This window comes from Carcharodon carcharias, chromosome 4 (genome assembly GCF_017639515.1).
Source record: "Carcharodon carcharias isolate sCarCar2 chromosome 4, sCarCar2.pri, whole genome shotgun sequence".
Classification (NCBI taxonomy): domain Eukaryota; kingdom Metazoa; phylum Chordata; class Chondrichthyes; order Lamniformes; family Lamnidae; genus Carcharodon; species Carcharodon carcharias.
Genome location: NC_054470.1, coordinates 96702692 through 96724266, shown reverse-complemented (window position 1 = coordinate 96724266; position 21575 = coordinate 96702692). Strand labels below are relative to the sequence as shown.

The window sequence follows — 21575 nt, the reverse complement described above, 5'->3', positions numbered from 1 at the left end:
AGGCTCCAACAGTCCCTACACAGCCTGGAAGACAAGTCTTCAACTGTCACAGGATGTCAACTAACACATTCATTTGCTTCTCCTCATCACCATACAATTTATTTGCCTTTAAATAATCAATGATTAGACACTTACGAATCTGGGTGCTATCATAAATCATCTTCATTGCAACACATTGAAGTATAACAAGCATCACACTTGGGGAGAAAAATGGAGAGACTGCTGTTGTATACACCTCCAATCTTGGCTGCTCCAACAGGATACTTACCCTACTCACTTATGTAGATGAGGCAGAGATGCTTATGACGTTTGTCCTTGGTGACACAAAGCCAATGGGCGCAGTGCAACAGTCTGCCCCACTTGTGTGAAGACAGGGGCAGCAGCTGCCACAGGGCCTTCCTGCATCGACTGTGCCTCAAAGGGTCCAAGAAGCTGTCTGGTAATGAGGACCACCCTTGAGGGGTGACTCCCTCACATTCATCACCTAACGCAGCCCTTCTTGAAGACCTGCTTGAATATTAGGTTGGGTGACCAGCTGGGTTGCACCTGCTATCCATTCCATAAATCATTGTACCATCAGTGCCGCCAACTGGTCAATACCACTTAAAACGGCATTGTCTGGTGGTCAGTGTGCTGCTTACACATCCATTCAGCTTTATGCCACTCAAGAAGTTGGTCACTCTCTCAATGGATGAACTGAAGTGTTTGGGTGCACGGCTGGTAATGCACATGTCATGGATGGACTCCTCCATTCTCTGCCCATGACTCCATAAAACCTCAGGGAATGCTTGACATTTGAACACACATCTCCTGCTGTTTCTCAAGGAAGAGGCACCTTGTATGACAGCCAAGGCTTAGAATCTGTTCATCTGAACATGGCTGTATCTGCCCCCTATCTTCCGAGGGAGACTTCCCACAGCTGCCTCTGCCACTCTTGCCTGTCGCTCAACGTTTGCTACCCAATCTATTCACATTTGTGGTCCCACTGAGACAAACGTGTCTGCGCTGAAGGAAGGGTGTGCATGTCACATGTGACAGTGTCACCTTGGTCACATCTTCCTCCTCTTCAAAGGACACTGACTCTCTCGCTTCAGCCTGCATAGTTTCCCCCTCCACATCTGGCCCTGTGGGATGCACACAAAAGGTGGTTATGCTCCATCGCCTTTGTCATTATCTGCTTCTGCAGAGCTTAAGCACACACTGAGAGCCACTGACTGGCATGAAAGAAACCAAGGAGTCGCCATCTCCATCCCTGTCACCTGAAGGTGTTCAAATCTCTTCACCCTGTTTTGGACAGACTTCATTCTTGACTTATGTGCTGCCACCCTGGTAAGGTCAACTGGCGTCAGTATGGGCAGAGATGGCACTCCACCACTAAACGAGCCCTCTAGCGTTGTGCACTCTCTTTTCCTGCAAGTTCTAAGTGGATAAGAATTAAGGCCAATGTGCACTCCTTCACTACAATCAGCTGCACCAACACATATGACTTCACTGGCTGGTGTTGCCTCCTCTGATGGAGAGGTCAGCTTTCCCACAGCTCAGTGATGTTCCCAAGCACACATGTATGGAGTATTCAGGAAAACCATGCACCCTCAGGCTGCTCATCCTCTGTGGGTGCGGCTGCAAACCTGGAGGCCTTTCATCTGGGTGCAGCACTGCACTCAATTTGACAATCCCCAGATGATAATTAAAGCATTTGCAGCACTGAATCCATGTCCTCCTCACCCTGCTGAATCCACTCACCACCTCAGCCATCTCCAATCAAGATTGTTTGGTTTGGCTGGCTAGCCTTCACCAGCTCCAGGAGTACTTCAATAGAAAGGCGTCGCTAAAATGGGGTAGGGATGCCAAACCTCCAGAGTATCTAAGAATCGGAGATCAATCTCCAGGACACAGACTGTCATATCCTTTGAATATTTCTCTTTACCAGATATAAAAATATTGAAAACTGGGAGAAAGAAAAGCTGTTCAACTAACAGTCAAGCATCATTCAATTGGGTAATAAGTCTTTTTGCTTTCCAATTGGTGTAGGAAGGCAGTGCATCACAAGGATGGATATGTTGGTCAACTAATGGCAAGAGTGTGGAGGCAAGTCATGTGATGAAACCTGCAGGAATGCTTCTAATCAGTTGGAAGTCTGTGGGGGGGGGGGGGGGGGGGGGGGGGGGGGGTGGTGGGTGGGTGGGAGGAGGAGAGGGAGGGAGGGAGGGGGAGGTGGGCAGCCTGGTATGCGTACCTATCCTCTCCCTCTGCCAGCAACCACAATATTGGCTGCCAGTTCTTGTTTAAAAGTCTCCCACCTCCTTAACCCCACATCTGGATCTCCAACACATCCCTTGGAATTAATTAACCGACGTTTAAAATCACGTCACACATGATGCACCTATCTGACATGGGAGTCAGGACTCGCAACTATGCCCGACATCAGGGTCCCACCCTTGGATTCAAACTTCTGCTCAATGTAATAAAAAAAATTATCAGGGAGTGTGGAAGGAGAGCACAATGAGTGCAGTAGGGAGAACATGCTTTAAAATGTATGACAGCTACAGGAGTATCCTGCAAGGAAAAGTTCTTGTTAATCCAGAAGTAAGGCGTTTTGACACTGAGAAAAGGTGTCAAGCTGCATCCTGATATCAATGCAGAGTTGTGTTTTTCTCTTTGCAGGCCGAGGAACATCCTAGGCCAGAATTTTGCAGCCTTGTCGCAGGGGGGATGAGGCCATAAAATGCGGTGAGCCATTCTAAACTCCATTGACTTCGGCAGGAGTGTAAAATTCCGCCCAACAAGTCTGAAAAGGAACCAAGTGTATAAAATTCACCGCACAATATATTAAATATGGATCAATATTACATTGGCGACTGTCACAGAAAAGCAGCTAATGTAGACTGACTTGAGGTCATGTCTTATCCGCTCCTTCACACCCCTACTGAATTCCAAGCTTCCTTTTATAAAAAAAACATACTTAAGGAAACTGGCAAGAGTCAGCTCACATGACCCATGCTTCTAATAATCCTCATTTTTGGAGTATTTCAATCTCAATTTGTTTTAAATAAAAAGGGATTATCAAAAGCAATCAAGAATCGGAGACTTAAATGAAAACTGTACCCAAGACACATGGGAAGGCATGTACCTCAAGGTCTCAAGTGTCAGTTTTAAATTTAAAATTTACACACAAGACAGAATTTAAATTGGAGAACAATGAAGTAGAAAATACCGTCAATTTGGTCGCTAGGAGCTTGCTGCTAAAACTAACTGGGCATAAACACCATCACCTTCACATTTGCCACACTTAAAATCATTTTTATGGGTGGTTATAATAATCAACAGCAACACTGACGGTTTAATCTTTGGATTCGGTCAGTACTCAAAAATTGTTTTGAACTTTGCATTTTTCGGTATCTGATTAGTTTGATATCCCATAATTATAGAGATGCTGTAAAAAATTAATGTTTACAATGAAATAAAACTGAATTGATAACAATTGGTTTGATTAGCGTCACCAGTACTAAACCACTGGTAAGATCATTCTGGCTAGTCGAACATTTACTGCCCATCCCTAATTACCCTTGTTCCAAGGGTATTTAAGATTCAATCACATTGCTGTGGGTCTGGAGTCACATATAGGCCAGACCAGGTAAGGATGGCAGATTTCCTTCCTTAAAGGGCATCAGTGAACCAGATGAGTTTTTACAACAATTGGCAATGGTTTCATGGTCATCATTTAATTCTAGGTTTTTTTTATTGAATTCAAATTCCACCATCTGCCACGGCAGGATTTGAACCCAGGTCCCCAGAGTATTACCCCGGGTCTCCAGATTACTAGTCCAATGACAGTACCGCTATGCCATCAATTGTCCTTAACAATCGCTTCCTAATTGCTAAGTGCTGGACAATGCTGTCAACAAAAACAGCCAGCAAAAAAACTCATATCTATATGAAATGGATGGGTTTGGCACAGGAAACTATTTATATAATACCCTTAATATGTAGAAAAACACCCCAACATGTTGCAGAGGCAAAAGGAAAAGCAGCCCGAAAAAGGAAGGGTTAGGAGGGGTGATTCAAGAACGTAGTCAAAAGGGTGGGTTTGAAAAACAGGGCAGAGGGATTTAAGAAAGGAAATACCACATGCTGGGGCATAGGGAGCTGAAGGCAAGGATGATAATGGTGGAGTGAAAAAGAGGAGGGAGCTCTCAAGAGGTCAGAGAGTTCAAGGAGCAGAGTTCCTAGGATGGCTGCAAATATAAGGATGGGAGTAGGTCATTGGTGCTTCAAGCCTGCGCTACCATTCAATAAGATCATGGCTGTTCATCTACTCAACTGAACTTTCGCCACACTATCCTCATATCCCTAGATTCTCTTTGTACCCAAACATCAGTTTCAGTTTTCAAATATAAGCCGAGTGAGCATCCACTGCTCCCTGGGCTGGAGGTTTCTGAAAATTCACAACCTTTTTAAAGAAGAAACCCCTCATCTCAGTCCTAAATGATCAACTCCCTATTCAAAGACTGTGTTCATTAGCTCCAGACTCCCCAGCAGGGAAAACATCCTCTTAGCATTAGCCCCATCCAGTCCCATAACAATTTTCTGTGTTTGAATGGTACCAAATTCCAGGGAATAAGCCTCATCAAGAAGATATAATAATGTCAATTATGTTATTGGAAATTATTTTAAAATAGAGTTTAGTGGTGTCTCTATGTGCGTGTGTCTTAATTGAATTAAAGCCAGCTGGTCTAGAGGCTTTGATGTATAGAGAAGTAGGTTTGACATGGTAATTAGATAAACATAGGGAAATAGAAAGTGAGGTGTGAAGAGGGCAATTTGCATTTTTAAATAGACCATCCAAAAGAGCGGGTGAAATATTACACCTAACCAGCTGAAGCTCAGAAACAATGTTTTTTTAAAAGCAAGCTTACTTGTAAAGTGTGTAGTATGAAAGGGTTTTATTGTTAAAAGATTTGAAGTTCAAAAAACCTAATGACTATGCAAATTTGCATTCAAAGATGAAAAGACATATAAAAGGAAGAGAAAGCTGTTGGTAAAAGGAAGAGGGATTCTAAGATCTAAAGCCTCCAGCCTGTAAGCCTCAAGTCTGTCTGCAAGGGCCCAAAGCTGAAAGCAACTCATTTTGAATGCAACTGTCCAGGGTGTGCTTTGCCAGAGGTCTGTTTAAATCTGTATTATACTGTTGCCTTACCAGGGATCTAACTGAGAGTCAGATTAATTAGGGGATTTTTGTAGTTATTAGAGTAGTAATTTTGTAGACATATGTATGTGCTTACAAGCTGTGTATTAACTTTTAATCTAGTTTTATAAAAAATCCTCTCAAGACTCAGTGGTCTCATTACTACTGAATTCAAAGCCTGCATCTCGAAACATATAAATTGCAAAAATGGGTTACCACAGTTGCTTCATGTTTCCCTCGGATTTGAACAACTCAGCCTTTACCATAGGCTGTGTCATAATAGCCTAGTCTACTCAATTTCAAATCATAAGATTAATACCTGGGGCAATATTTAATACTTGCCCACCCCACCACCCCCCCAGGTCAGGTTGGCAGGCAGACAAGTGGGGGCAGGGGCGTAAAATTGAGCATCATGACAATTACCCACCCCACTGCAATTTTACACACAGCAGGGGTGGTGTCAGGTGGCCCACCCACCCATGGGCCAACTGAGGCCCTTAAACCTCTTCCTATCCCTGCCATAATTCTTGCCATGTCAGGCAGTGGCCAGTACCAAGTGGAAGGCCTGACAGCTTTCACTGCTTGGGCTGGTGGCAGGCATGGGGGTGGTAGCTCCTTTATAAGCTCCCTGAGCCCACTGGCGGTATCCCCATCAACTATGCCCTAGGATGGGGAGGGGGAGTGTGGAACATGGAATCTAGCCCTATGAACCTTCACTGTACCCCCTCTAAAGGTAAGTATATCCTTCCTTGGGCAAGGCATTCAAAACTGTACACAGTATTCCAGCTGTGGTCTCATTAAACCCTATGCAGATTTCTTTACTCTATACTCTAGTCCTTTTGTAATCCAAGATAGAATAGTGCTTGCTTTCCTAATTTGCCTGCTGTATCTGCATGTAAAATTCTGGGATTCAAGCACAAGTACATCCAGGTCCCTCTTGAATACAAAACATTTCCAGTCTCTCCATTTAAGAGTATTCTAGTTTACATTTAAGAGTACTCTAGTTTTCTTACCAGAGGGGACAACTTCACACTTCCCCACAGTATATTCTATCTGCCATGTTCTTGCCCACTCACTTAACCTGTTGACATTTCTTAGCACTCTCTGCTTCCTTCTCGGTTTAATTTCCCACCCAACTTTGCATCATCAACAAACTTGGCTACATTTCACTTAATCCCCTCATCCAAATCATTGATATATAGGTTGTAAATAGCGGAGCACCGATCACGGTAGTATACTGCTAGATACAGCCAGTCAACCCAAAAACGACCCATACTCCATCTCTGGTTTCACTCCATTAACAAATCCCCAATCTATGCTAATATTTTACCCCAACCCATGAACCTTAATTTTTTTTTGCAAAAACCTCTTCTGCAGCACCTTATCGAATACTTTTTGAAAATCCACTCACTACATTCACTAGTTCCCATTTATATATAGAGCTAGTTACGTCTTCAAAAATCAAACATGACTTTTCATTTCATAAATCCATGTCGATTCTGCATAATCATAATACGATCCTTTAAGTGCCTTGTTACCACATCCCTAATAGATTCTAGAATGTTCCATACTTCTGCTGTCAAGCTAACTGGCGTATAGTTCCCTATTTTTTCCTCTCTCACTTTTATTGAACAGTGGGCTTATGTTTGCCGCTTTTTCATCCATGGGGACTGTTCTAAAACCTCGGAGATTCTGGAGGATCAAAACCAATGCATCTTCTATCTCTGCAGACACCTTTTTTTAAATCTAAAATGCAGGCCATGAGGTCTGGGGATCAGTGGGTGGATTTGTCGACTTTCACAGCCAATAACTTTTATTTAATTTTTTTGGCATTCTTCATTCTCAAACCATTGGATCCCCACAATTTTTGGAATGTGTGTGTCTACCATTAAGACAGCTACAAGGTACTTGTTTAATGTCTCTGCCATTTCCTTATTCCTTATTCCTATGTCTCCTCAGCTAATGGGCCCACATTTAAATTTTCTAAAGTCTTCCTATTTACATATCTATGGAAACTTTTTACAATCTGTTTTTGTGTCTCTTGCTGGTTTACTGTCATTCTGTTTTCTCTTTCCTCATCATTTTCTTGCTCCTCCTTTGCAGAATTCTAAAATCATCCCAATTATCATACTTGCTACTCTTTTTTGCAATATCATAAGCCTTTTCCTTTCATTTAATACTCCTTTCTTGAACTTGTTAGCCATGGTTCGACCACTTTTATCCCTTAAGGAATGTATATTTGTTGCCACTTATGAATTCTTTAAATGTTTGCCTTTACTTATCAACAGTCATCTTTGAAAATGGTTTCCCACTGTACCTTGGTCAACTCAGCCCTCAAACCTACGTTTCCTCGCCTCATTCCTGAGCCTTTATTAGTTTAAAGTCTTGTCTACTGCCTTAGTTTCTGGATTCGCCAGGACAGTGGTTTAAGCAGACCCTGCTCCCAACAGAACAGACCATAAGACATAGGAGTAGAAATTAGGCCAATCGGCCCATCGAGTCTGCTCCGCCTTTCAATCATGGCTGATAATTTTCTCAACCCCATTTTCCCACCTTCTCCCCTTAACTTTTGATCCCCTAACCAATCAAGAACCTATCTATCTCACTCCTAAATACACTCAATGACTTGGCCTCCAAAGCCTTCTGTGGCAATGAATTCCACAGATTCACCACTCTCTGGCTAAAGAAGTTTCTCCTCATCTCTGTTCTAAAAGGCCTTCCCTTTACTCTGAGGCTGTATCCTCGGGTCCTAGTCTCTCCTACTTACGGAAACATCTTCCCCACGTCCACTCTATCCAGGCCTTTCAGTATTCTGTAAGTTTCAATCAGATCCCCCCTCATCCTTCTAAACTCCATCGAGTATAGACCCACAGTCCTCAAATGTTCCTCATATGTTAAACCTTTCATTCCTGGGATCATTCTCGTGAACCTCCTCTGGACCCTCTACAGGACCAGCACATCCTTCCTGAGATACGGGGCCTAAAACGGCTCACAATATTCTAAATGTGGTCTGACCAGAGCCTTATAAAGCTTCAGCAACACATCCCTGCTTTTATATTCTAGCCCTCTCGAAATAAATGCCAACATGGCATTTGCCTTCCTAACTACCGACTCAACCTGCAAGTTAACCTCAAAAGAATCCTGGACTAGAACTCCCAAGTCCCTTTGCACTCCAGATTTCTGAATTCTCTCCCCATTTAGAAAATAGTCCATGCCTCTATTCTTCCTACCAAAGTGCATGACCTCACACTTCCCAACGTTATATTTCATCTGCCACTTCTTTGCCCATTCTCCTAACCTGTCCAAATCCTTCTGCAGCCTCCCCACCTCCTCAATACTACCTGTCCCTCCACCTATCTTTGTATCATCTGCAAACTTAGCCAGGATGCCCTCAGTTCCTTCATCTAGATCATTAATGTACAAAGTGAAAAGTTGTGGTCCCAACACTGACCCCTGCGGAACTCCACTAGTCACCGGCCACCATCCTGAGAAGGACCCCCTTATCCCCACTCTCTGCCTCCTGCCAGACAGCCAATCTTATATCCATGCTAGTACCTTGCCTCTAACACCATGGGCTCTTATCTTACTGAGCAGCCTCCTGTGCGGCACCTTGTCAAAGGCCTTCTGGAAGTCCAAGTAGATAACATCCATTGGCTCTCCTTTGTCTAACCTACTCATTACCTCCTCAAAGAATTCTAACAGATTTGTCAGGCATGACCTTCCCTTGATGAAACCATGCTGACTTTGCCCTATTTTACCATGCACTTCCAAGTATTCTGAAATCTCATCCTTAATAATGGACTCTAAAATCTTACCAACGACTGACCTCAGGCTAATCAGCCTGTAATTTCCCGTCTTTTCCCTCACTCCCTTCTTAAACAGGGGGGGTACATTAACGATTTTCCAGTCCTCTGGGACCCTCCCTGACTCCAGTGATTCCTGAAAGATCACCACTAACGCCTCCACTATCTCTTCAGCTATCTCCTTCAGAACTCTGGGGTGTAATCCATCTGATCCAGGTGATTTATCCACCTTCAGACTTTTCAGTTTTCCTAGCATGTCTCCTTGGTAATGGCCACCAAACTCACCTCTGGCCCCCCCGACTCTCTTGAACTTTGGGGATATCACTCGTGTCTTCCACTGTGAAGACTGACGCAAAGTACCTATTCAGTTCTTCCACCATTTCTTTGTTCCCCACTACTACTTCTCCAGCGTCATTTTCCAGCGGCCCAATGTCCACTTTTGCCTCTCTCTTCCCTTTATATATCTAAAAAAACTCTTGCAATCTTCTTTTATATTACTGGCTAGTTTACCCTCATAGTTAATCTTCTCCCTCATTTCTTTTTTAGTTGTCCTCTGTTGGTCTTTGTAGGCTTCCCAATCCCCTGGTTTCTCATTGCTCTTTGGCACATTGTATGCTTTCTCTTTAGCTTTTATGCTGTCCCTGACTTTCCTTGTCAGCCATGGTCGCCTCGTCCTCCCTTTAGTATGCTTCTTCTTCCTAGGGATGAATTTTTGCTGTGTCTCACAAATTACTCCCAGAAACTCCTGGCATTGCTGTTCCACTGTCTTTCCTGCTAGGCTCATCTCCCAGTCAATTCTGGCCAGCTCCTCCCTCATGCCTCTGTAGTTGCCATTATTCAACTGTAATACCATTACATCTGATTCCAGCTTTTTCCTCTCAAATTGCAGGGTAAATTCTATTATATTATGGTCACTTCCTCCTAAGGGTTCCTTCACCTTAAGTTCCCTTATCAAATCTGCCTCATTACACATCATTAAATCTAGAATTGCCTGTTCCCTAGTGGGCTCCACCACAAGCTGCTCCAAAAAGCCATCTCGTAGACATTCCATAAATTCCTTTTCTTGGGATCCACTACCAACCTGATTTTCCTAGTCTATCTGCATATTGAAATCCCCCATAATCACTGTAACCTTGCCTTTCTTACACACCTTTTCTATCTCCTGGTGTATCTTGTGCCCCATATCCTGACTACTGTCCGGAGGCCTGTACATAACTCCCATTATGGTTTTTTTACCTTTGCGGTTCCTCAACTCTACCCACACAGATTCTACATCATCTGACCCTACATCATTTCTTGCTATCGATTTACTTTCATTTCTTACTAACAAAGCAACCCCACCCCTTCTGCCAACCTGCCTATCTTTGATAGGATGTATATCCTTGGATATTTAGCTCCCAGTCCTGATCCCCTTGCAGCCATGTCTCCGTGATGCCCACCACATCATACCTGCCAATTTCAATCTGCGCCACAAGCTCATTTACCTTATTTCGTATACTGCGTGCATTCAGATACAACACCTTCAGTCCTGTATTTCCCGTCCCCTTTCTCATCGTCATCCCTTTATCTGATGTGCTTGAAGTTAGATTCCTAGTCCTTTCCAAACACTCTGTCCTATTTTGTGTTCTGGAGACTTTAATAGCCTCTCCTGGGATCTCCTTTCTTTTCAGTTTTTTCATGATTTTCCATTAAGTCAAATCCACCCCCCACATGCTAACCTGCTGCTTTGTTTCCCATTAGTCATACTTCTTGGAGTTTTACCCTCCCCCCCCCCCACTTTCTAGTTTAAAGTCCTGTTGACCACCCTATTTACCCTTTTTGCTAGAACATTGGTCCCAGATCGGTTCAGGTGGAGACCGTCCCAACAGTACAGATCCCTCCTGTTCCAATACTGATGCCAGTGCCCCACAAAATGGAACCCCTCTTTCCCGCACCACTCCTTTAGCCATGTGTTTACTTCCCTTATTCTCGCGTCCCTATGCCAATTTGCACGTGGCTTGGGTAGTAATCCAGAGATGATAACCCTTGAGGACCTGTTCTTTCATTTAGCTCCTAGTTCCTGATAACCCCCGAACAGGTCCTCTTTCCTAGTTTTACCTATGTTATTTGTCCCAACGTGGACCACAACAACTGGATCCTCCCCCTCCCTCTCCAATATCCTTTCAAGCCGGTCAGAGATGTCCCTCACCCTGGCACCGGGCAGGCAACATACCATGTGGGACTCTCGATCCTGCTTATAAAGGATGCTATCAATTCCTCTAGTTATAGAATCCCCTACATCTACCACTTGTCTTTTTGCTCCCCCCTCTTGAATGGCCTCCTGTGCCACAGTGCCATGGTCAGCTGGCTCATCTTCCCTCCAGCCCTCTTCCTCATCCACACAGGGAGCAAGTACCTCAAAGCTGTTGGACAAGGTCAAGAGTTGAGGCTCCTCTGTTCCTGAACACAGGATCCCTCTACCTGCCTCACTTGCAGTCACACCCTGCTTACCCTGACCACTGACCCGACTTGAGGTACTTAATCTACCGGCTGTGACTGCCTCCCGATACAAAGCATCCAGGGAACTCTCCCCCTCCTGGATGTGCCGCAGCGTCCGGAGCTCGGACTCCAGCTCATCAATTCTGAGCCGGAGTTCCTCCAGCGACCAACACTTGCTGCAGATGTGGTCACTGAGGCTCGCAATGGAATCTGCCGGCTCCCACATCATACAGCTACAGCACATCATCTGCCCAGCCATCTCTACTTAGATAATTAATTTATTAATTAGCTTTGCAGTGTTTTTCTTTCAAATTTGGTGCAGATTTCCTACCAACCAATCAGGTCACAGCTTTCCTGTGACGTCACTTTCAGTTTTGGCTTCAGTTACTCTGTGCCCCGAGGTCACCGCTGCGGTGCTCCTCCCTCCGAGTCTGCTCCCTGGGGACAAGGCCACAAATCCCTGAGGCAAGCTAGATTTATACTCACCGCTCCGGTGCTCCTCCCTCTGAGTCTGCTCCCAGGATTTACTCAACAATCAGCTGCTTTTTCTTTAACATCCACTTTTAGAAGAGTGTCCCTCGCAGATCTGGTGCACTCCTAAAAGCACTGCCTTTTCCTCTTTTTTTTTAGGCTTGAGGAGGGAGGGATGGAAACACTACAGCAATGTAATGTTTGGGGCTATTCCATTCTTTGACAGTGGGTCCTCCTCGATTCCCTCCTGAGTCGCAGTGGCTACGATGACTTCTCCCAGAATGCTTCAGTCACTTCTCACCAGCGCCCTCTGTTGAACAGCTCCCTCTTTCCCAGTAATGGCACCAATGGTCCATGAAAATTCTGATGAAAGTTCACAGTCCTGAAACCTTAACTCTGTTTCTCTCTCCACAGATGCTGACAGACCTGATTATTTCCAGCATTTTGTGTTTTTATTTCAGATTTCCAGAATCTGCAGCATTTTGCTCTTACCAATTATAAATACACTGATTTCAAGCAGCTTTCTGCTATTACCACCTGTCTTACAACACATCTATTACTGCAGAGATAATCATCTTCAACCTCCATTACATTAAGCCTGTGAATAGCTGATTGCAGTAGCTATATGTCTCAGCACCCTTGGTGGGTGCAAAAAAGGAATAAGAAAAAATCACTATTCCATTCCTAAGTGTTATTAGGTATCCTCTACTGAGATATGCACTTGTAGACAGCAAGATGGAGGTTTTCTTTTATGCTGATCTTACAACTGGGCACCACAATGGGCCTCTAAGCTGTGGTGGTTATTGGTGGGAAAGGGAAAGAAGCATAAAGTCAGGATGGGTCTCCCTATAGATCACAAGGTAGCAACTTCTGCTTCAAGCATAAGCATGTAAGCAGAGGATTAGACAGAACTGTAATGTTCCTAGCAGCCAGGTCAAAAGCCAACTTTCAAGGCTTATGTTAGTCACTTTGGTGAGGCACCAGCAGTTGCCTGGCACCTATAAACATAGTTGAGTCAACAATTAAGAGCTGGTAAGCCATATTGAAAGGAAGCTAGGAGGATTTGCATCTATATATTGCATCTTCAAACCACTTCACATGTATGTAAAGTGAGATGATGTGTAATGCCACACTCCTTTCAGGGAGAACACACACTGCTTTAATATCCAAGTTCCAACAAAATCTTTAAAGAGCTGAAGACCTTGTTGAAAAGGAGACTTCATACAGTTTGGCATTACACAGCAGCTAGTTGTGAAACCCACATGTCACAAGACTATTTCATTAAAAAGTTGAAGTTACAACTATGACATTGCTCTGTGCAAATTAGATGTCGTGTTTGATCATTTCCACAACAATGATGACATTTCAACAAAAAGGATACTCTGTTTGTGAAAGTCATTAACAAAAGGTCTTATAACATTAGTATTTAATTCATGGAAATTGTATTCCAATAATGCAGAACATGGAGTATAGCTGGCAATATTTTTATTTATATAGCACTTATCCCAAAGCATGTAAGGTACTGTAAACAAGCACACAATGAATGACTCCTGCAGTAAAGTCAACATGGTAGGCATCATCAGATAGGCAGCTATACTAGTTTTGGCTCCCTGCTCCCACTCCACCTCCCAACCTCATGAAATGACATTCTTTCAAATCTATCCCTGCAGCAGCCTCCTTGTTAAACTACAAATAGGAACAACATTAAGAATCTCCCAGCTTAGTAACCATGAGCACAATATACTTCAATAAGGAAGCTCATTGGCCTATCTTAATTCATCCATCCAGAACAAGCCTATACTTGCCCATTGCTGCTTCTAATTGTTTCTATAATGATGACAAGGATTTGGCCACCACCACTCTACTTCAACATCTATTCCAAGTATTGATCACTCTCTGCATAAGGAATCTCCTGTTAAGGTGTCCTAAACTTATCTTATAGTTTGAACCTAAACTTATCTTATAGTTTGAACCATGTACCCTTCGCACACCGTTTTTCATTCCTGTATACAAAACTTCACACTTATCTACACCATTTATTATTATTTAGCCCACTCCCATCTTATTTAGCTTGTTCTGTAAGTTTGTGCTGCTTTCTTGGGTCCCACTGCCCCACCTAAATTGACATCTGCAATTTTGATCAATTTGTATTGGTTGAGGTTTTCCTGTAACAGGACATCTAATGACCTCTTCCACTAGTTAGAGTTGCGCATGCACGAGCAAGTTTGAAAAAAATTTTCAGTGGCCAGTTGTTGGAAGTGAGTTCATAATGGGCACAGAGGGAAACAGAGCATCAAGGCCTGAACAAACAGGACAAGCAATCATATCTCTTAAATGAAATCAGATTGAAGACACAACTTGTGAAATAAACAAAATATACAAAATAAAAGTACAAATTAGACTGGATGAATTCAATGTTAAATTGGGTACGGAAATAAAGTCTGGGTTAAGAGAGGTGGGGAAATAAAGTAAAAAATGATCAAGTTGAAATTTTACATTTTTTAATTAAATGTCCAATAATTCATACCTGAAGGCAACTCAGTACTTTAATATTTAACTTTCAGTCGTAGAGTAGTTGTTTCGCAGTAATTAACACCTATCATAACCTCAAAAGGGTATCTGCACTTGTATTAACAAGGTTTAACTTTGTGGCCATCTCCTTGGCAAACACAGCAACTTCATGCTGTTCAATGCATTTGAATGAGGAGACAGGCAGCAAGTTGTCATTTCTCAAAGCTAATGACAAAGCAGCACAGATCATGCAGAAAATTTGGGATATTTGTTTCTGACCACGCAACTGCCAATCACCTAAAATCTCTGTACCAAATGCATATAAATAATAACAGGCACCATTAGCCTGATCACTATACTGAAAGTGAAATCTGGACTATTGAGTTTCTCCATCCAAGTCATTGTTTTGAATTTGAAAACAATAGCATACCTAATTTTAAACCCTAGTGCATACCATAGTCTGTAACCTCAATGTGGCAAATCCTTCATTCTACCACTGTCATCAAATCAGCAATTCAACCCTGATCCAATAAGAAGTTTAGAGCATGCCAGGAGCAGCAGCCTGATTCCCTAAAAGTGAGGTGCCAAGCAACCTGTGTGAAGCCACGACACAGAACTACACGCATGCCAAACAGCAGGAAACAGCATGCGACAGACAGCACCAAGCAATCCCACGACAGATCAAATTAAAGCTCTTGCAGTTCTGCCACATCCAGTTGTAGATGGTAGTGGGGCAATTAAATAACTAGTGGGAAGAGAAGGTGCCACAAACACCCCCAACTTCAGGGTGTGAATGCAAAACACAAGGTTGAAGTGTTTGCAACCATCTTCAGCCAGAACTTCTGAGCGGCTGATCCATCTCAGCCTCCTTGAGGTCCTCAAAGATGCCAGTCTCCAGCCAATTTGATTCACTCCACATGATAAAGAAATGACTCGGCCCACTGATGTCTCAGAGTGAGCTGTTGCTCCTGCTTAAAAATGGAACTTAAATATCAATGCACTGTTACAGACACTAAATTCTGGAGGAGATGTTAAATCATAGCTCACTTTACTGTTGAGGTGCATTTAAAAGATCCCATGACACAATTCAAAGAGGAGAAAGTTCACCTGGTTTCCAAGCCAAAATTTGTGTCTCAACATCCCTTTGCATCAAGGCAACATTTAACAGAGTATGGAATCAAGGAGCCTTTGCAAAACTTACGTCAATTTTGAGGTTCATTCAAAATTGGAGTCTAAGGCTGAAAACCCTCCACTGCTTATTGACATACCTAGCACAATGGAAGATGGTTGTCATTATTTGAGGCCAAGTATCTCTGCCCTGGGACATCACAGGAGTTTCTTCAGGGAAGTGTCAGAGGCATAACCATCTTGAGTTCTTTCATCAATTACCTTCTTTCCATTAGGTCAGAAGTGGGGATGGTTGCAGATGATTGCAATGTTTAGTCCATTTCCAATGTCACAAATAATGCGCTCCATGTTTGTATGCAGCAAGATCTGGACAACATTCAGGCTTGGGCTAGTGACAAGTAACATTTATGCCAAACAATTGCCAGGCAATGATCATCTCAAATAAGAATCTAACACCTTCCTTTTTCATTCAATAGCATGGCCATCACTGAATCAGATGCATTCTAGCATAAATACTGTGGCCACAGATGCAGGTCAGGCACCCAGTTCTACAGTGAGTTAACTTACCTCCAGATTCCTCAAAGCCTTTCCACCAATACAAGACACTAAGTCAGGAATGTGATGGAATACTCCCCACTTGCCTGGATAAATGGGTTCCAAGAGCCCTCAAGAAGCTTGACATCATCCAGGACAAAGCAGCCTGCTCTCACCAGCTTAAACATTCACTCACTCCAGCACCTGCACACAGTGACAACAGTGTATACATCTAAAAGATGCACTGAAGCAACTTGTCAAGGCTTCTTGCAAACCCATGACCTCTACCACCTAGAACGTCAAGGGCAACAAGTGCATGAGGACAACCACCACTTGCAAGTTTCCCTCCAAGTCAATCACAACACTGGCTTGGAAATATACCACTATTCCTTCATCGTTGGATCAAAATCCTGGAACTCCCGACATGACAGCAGCACATCACAGACTGCAGCAGTTCAAGAAAACAGCTACTACCACCTTCTCAAGGTCAATAAATGTTGGCCTTGCCAGCCATGCTACATCTCACGAATGATGAGTTATTAAAAAATTAGTTTCCCCTGCCTACACCTTGACATTCGCCCTCTAACCAGCACCCACTGTTTTCTACAATTCAGCTAATTTTGTGTATCCATCCAAATTTTAACAATCCCCACAGCTTTGAGCTTGATTCGTGACCTCTCATGAGGAAATTTATTAAATGCCTTTTGGAAGTCTTTTGGCGGTGACGAGGTGGCCGAGTGGTTAAGGCGATGGACTGCTAATCCATTGTGCTCTGCACGCGTGGGTTTGAATCCCATCCTCGTCGCATCGCAGCTCAGTTGTTGGGCTATTTTTTCATACGCTGTACAGTAACCTGAAATTATTTAGGCTTGGCCTAAATAGCCAAGTGGTTATGGTACTGGGTTTGTAACCCCAAGATCAAGAGTTCAAATCTCACAATGGCAAACTATGAAACAATGTAACTTCATCTGAATAGGAACAGATGGAAACGTGTTTGTACTCGAAAGAGTTACACAATGTGGCAGGGGTTACGACAGCCAATTTGGGCCTTGACTTGGGCGATCAAGGAGACAGGTCAGGCAGAATCTTATCTGTTGTGCAGCAAGTTTTTATTTTCTACAATAAACCACAAGTTCAGTCCATGCATGTACCTGAAAATTAATAAAGGCAGATGTAACAGGTTTTAAGCAAGTAAAGAGTCAGGAAAAGGGAGTGAATAAAAAGGAAGGTCTGTGATCAGGGGAAAACAGAAGAGATTGAGATTAAATGACAAAAGAGGATGGCACTGCAACAAGTAAATAAATAAATGTTGATCTAGAGGATGGAAAAAAGGGTCAAAAGCTAAGTTCTGAAATAAAGTGGGGGCAGAGGTTATAATCTAGAATTGCTGAACTGAAAATTGAGTCCCGAAGGCTGTAACATGCCTAAATCAAAAAGATGAGGGGCTGCTCCTTGAGTTTATGTTGAGCTTCAATGAAACAGTGTAAGAAGTCAAAGGCTGGGAGTTAGAGTGGAAGTAGGGGGAAAAAAGAAAAGAATTAAAATGACCAGTGACTGGAAGCTCAGGATCAAAAAGAGGTGTGGGAAGTGACATAGTTAGGACTGGAACAAGGAATGTTCCACATATCCCACAAAAAAGGCATGCATAAATAGGGTTATGCATAAGGGTTCCCAAGGCAACACCTTTTATTTGGAGGAAGTGAGTGGAGTCAAGCTGTTCGGAGTGAGAATTAATTTAGCCAAGTAGAGGGGGCAGTGGTGGATAGGAACTAGCTCCACCTCTGTTCAAGGAAGATGCAAGCCTTCACCACACCCTAAACCAAGACCTCAATTACGCAGAACACCAATCTCTTTCCTGTGCAAGGACAGCAGATACAACACCTGCCCTACCTTTCCTACTATCCAGGGGTCCAAACACTCCTTCCAGGTTAAATAGCAATTTACTTGTACTTCATTCCATTTAGTTTACTGTATTCAGTGTGGGGAGACCAATGCAGATTACAACCTTGAGTGTACTTCTTGTTCAGTCCACCAAGCATGATACAGAGCTTCCAGTCACTCCATCAACTTCCAGATTCTCCATCAACTCCCACACTGACCTGTGTCCTCAGCCTCCGGCACTGTTGCAATGAAACTCAATACAAGTCAAGGAACAGCACCCAATCTTTACAACCTTCTGGACTCAACACCAAGTTCAACAACTTCAAGTTATAACTTCTGCCCTTTTTTGGGGGGGTGGGGGGGGGCTGCTGCAGCTGCTTGCAGTGATTCTATTATTCCTGCTTACACCTCTAGACCTATCTTTACTCGTCCTATGACCAGCGCTTTTTGCCTTGCACCAGCATCCTTCTGCCATTTAATTTCTCCCCAAGTCAGACCTTTCCTTTTGTTCTCCCTCCCCCCTCTCCCCGCCGCCTTTCTTAAAACCTGTTACATTTCTAACTTTTTTTCCACGAGTTCTGGCTAAAATATTAACTCTCTCTCTACAGACCTGCTAAGCATTTTTGTTTTTATTTTAAACTTCCATCGGAAAGTAATTACTTTCTGAAAACTAATGGGTCGATCCTGTTCAATCCAGAAAAGTGAAAAATGTCCCTTTCCCTCCTGTATTTACGGATAGGGTGTGGGGGTGCAATTATTAAGTTACTCCTTGACACATTCCTACTTGCTTAAGAATTACAGTAAGCGGATACATTAAGAGGCATTTAAAATCAGTACATTGCATAAATTTGGAAGCAGTTAACTACAAAACTCAATGTTTCTACAGAATAAGAAGGGGGATATTGTAGTCTGGCCCGGCTAGGGGGATCAGCTGCTTCTTGTCTAGTATTAGATTATTAAGGCTCCACAACTTTCTAAAGCAGAATTGTTTTCCCTTCAATAAACAATCACGCATGATAAGATTGGAGCCACATCTACGCCTCTGGTTGAAGTGATCAGACATTTGTACAAGCTCAATTCCCTGGCTTGCAAGAACTGAACAAAAAAAAGTCAACTCCTGGCTGTGCTGGTGCTTGTGTGATGGGAGGAACTGTCCTATACAATGTGAGTGAGGGGGGGGGGGGGGAAAGAGAGGAAGAGAAAGAGTTGGGGGAGGCGGGGTGACCTTTTTTTTTGTTTCGCCATGGTCACGTCCTAGGCTCTATGCCCGCCTGGGTTAATGAAATCTCGGGCGAGCCAGGCTGAACTGGACACAGGGGCGCTGGAGCTGGAGGAAATGAACTTTACACGGCATTTAAAAACGGCTTATCATTGCCATCCCCTCCCCACCCCCAATCCCTTTCAATGATTTGCAGAGAAAAAAAACCAGACCAGACTTCACCTATACCTAATAAGGTTATGGGACCGGGGTATTCATGTTGCAATGTGCAATCCCCGAGGCAACAGGACATTCCAAAAACTCGCTGTTTCAACCCTCCATTCAAATAAAAATAAAATGAGGGTAAATAATAATTAAAAAAAATATTGTACTCACACACGGGATCGTCCATTCTCAAAGGTTTGGTGAGACGGATGCTGGCAGGAACCGTGTTGTCAATAAGTTCGTCAATGCACTATCGGAACATGGGGAAAATAGTAAACAATATATTATACATATAGCATTAAAAAAAAACACATTCAAGGGGCAGAATGTGAAATGTAATATACTCCCCCTCCCCATCCAAACCCCCCCTCCCTCCAAAAATGCATCCAAATTCACAGAGGGGTTGGGAAGAGGGGTGGGCAGAGAGACGAGTTTGCCATTTTGGGGATGTGTAGAGGTGTGTAATTTTTTTTTAAAACACAAAACAATTCTCAGTTGCAGCCCAGGATTGTAACATGTGCTTCCTATGGCGAGGGATGTCGTAAATTGAAAAAAAAATCAGTATTTCAATGCCTCAAGTTTAATGGATTGCTAAGCAAATGAAAGTTGCAAAGATGCGCCCGATTGACTATGTCATCAGCGACCACACTTCAGGCTTGATGCCTTAAAAATACCGGGCACAGGCTGGAGCTAATGAGGGAAGCCGACCAAAGAGAATAAACCCCCGTGCGCTGTTACCGCCAGTCCCAGAGTGTCCAGCATTTCCCTCTTCTCTTTGTCTCCGGGTCCGATGTGCCTCTCTGAGAAGTCATCGTGCCGGGGTAGGATCTTGTCTATTAACCTCGCATGGTTTGTCGGAGTTGTGCCCAGGGCTCGCACGCCGCCGCTCGGCTCGGTTCGCTTTCTCCGAGAGTTTCTGCTGAAAATCGCCGGGCTGCCCGCCCCGTTAAAGCGGCATCCGCCAGGTTTCCGGCAGGTGAGCTGCAGACCGAGAGAGTTGACCAGGAACCCCCAGGATTTCACACAGCTTTGCATTTTTTCCCTCTCTCTTTTGCTTCCCCCCCCCCCCCCCTCCCCAAATAAAAAAAAACCCGCCGCTGCCTTGAACTAACTTCCCGAATTCGGAATTCACTTCGGATTAAGGAACTAAGCGGCAAGCTGAGCGACCCGGCTTTATATACCGACACCCAATCAAGTGACTACATAACCATGACGTGTGGACAAGCCTCCCAAACATCAGCTCATCATATAATAAATTGTTCATAGATATATATTATATATATATACATATATATGGTTTTGGGTATAGTTCGGATTTCTATCATCGAGGCAACATTCAAACATCTTGGGGTTCACGTGCCTGCCTGCTCCGTGGTCTCAAAAATCCACGCCTTGCTTAAACAAGATGCACAGAGACAGAAATGTGAAAACGTTATTTTATTGAGTCACGCGAAGACTGTCAGGAGTTTGTAACTAATGCTGCCATCTGGTGGGATCACGTTAGGTGTTGAGACGTATTTCAGTTTTAGCACAGGGTGGAAGGAAAGGTGAGACACTAGGTGGTAAACTGCTGCACATCCTTCCTCCCTCCTTCTCCCCTGCACCCCCCATTATTGAGAACACCCAAACAACAGGGGACGTTTCCCTCCAGCTCTCCTCCACTAGCTCAGAATCCCTTAGGCATTTCCAGTCAATGTAAGAGGCCCAGGATTGTGTTGCTAGGTGAGTTTATGCTAACAAAAGGGAAATGGCTGTAGGATGGGAGCGAGGATTGTACAGATTTGTCATAGACTACTCTGGAGAGAGAGAGTCAAGGTCATGACAGAAATACCTCTTTACTAAAGGGCTCTTTAGTAGAGGACCCTTTACCCTCTTCTGGGCTAAGCAGTTGGCATTGAACTTGGATGTCTAGAACATTAAATTGTTTTCCCTATGCCCGTCTTTACATCACACTGAAAGCAGATGATGCTCAGATATTTGCTGAGGAAATTCTGAGATCTGGGACAATGGAAGTTGGAAGACATTACCTAGAGGTTGGGTATGAGAACGTGCTCTCATATACTCAGAACCTGGGTCCTAGCAGAAGGGTAAGCAGCTACTGTGAAACCCTGCTGCTCCAAATGGGGAACAACTATTTAAAAGGATGCGGTGTATATTCCTT

At 43.6% G+C, this 21575-nt stretch overlaps 1 protein-coding gene and 1 non-coding gene across 2 annotated transcripts in view; one reads left to right on the top strand and one right to left on the bottom strand.

The window, feature by feature from the left end:
- The window catches only part of gldc (glycine dehydrogenase (decarboxylating)), a 171967-nt gene extending 151518 nt beyond the window's left edge, over positions 1-20449 (bottom strand). Inside the window, exons 1-2 of the mRNA XM_041185541.1 lie at positions 20153-20449; positions 19586-19664 (exon numbers count right to left, since the gene is read on the bottom strand). Of these exons, the coding sequence (XP_041041475.1) occupies positions 19586-19664; positions 20153-20449 (376 nt within the window). The remainder of the gene's footprint in view (positions 1-19585; positions 19665-20152) is intronic.
- Positions 16834-16915, top strand: trnas-gcu. Its single transcript has one exon. It is a non-coding gene; the product is annotated as a tRNA-Ser (tRNA).
- Positions 20450-21575: the final 1126 nt, after the last annotated feature.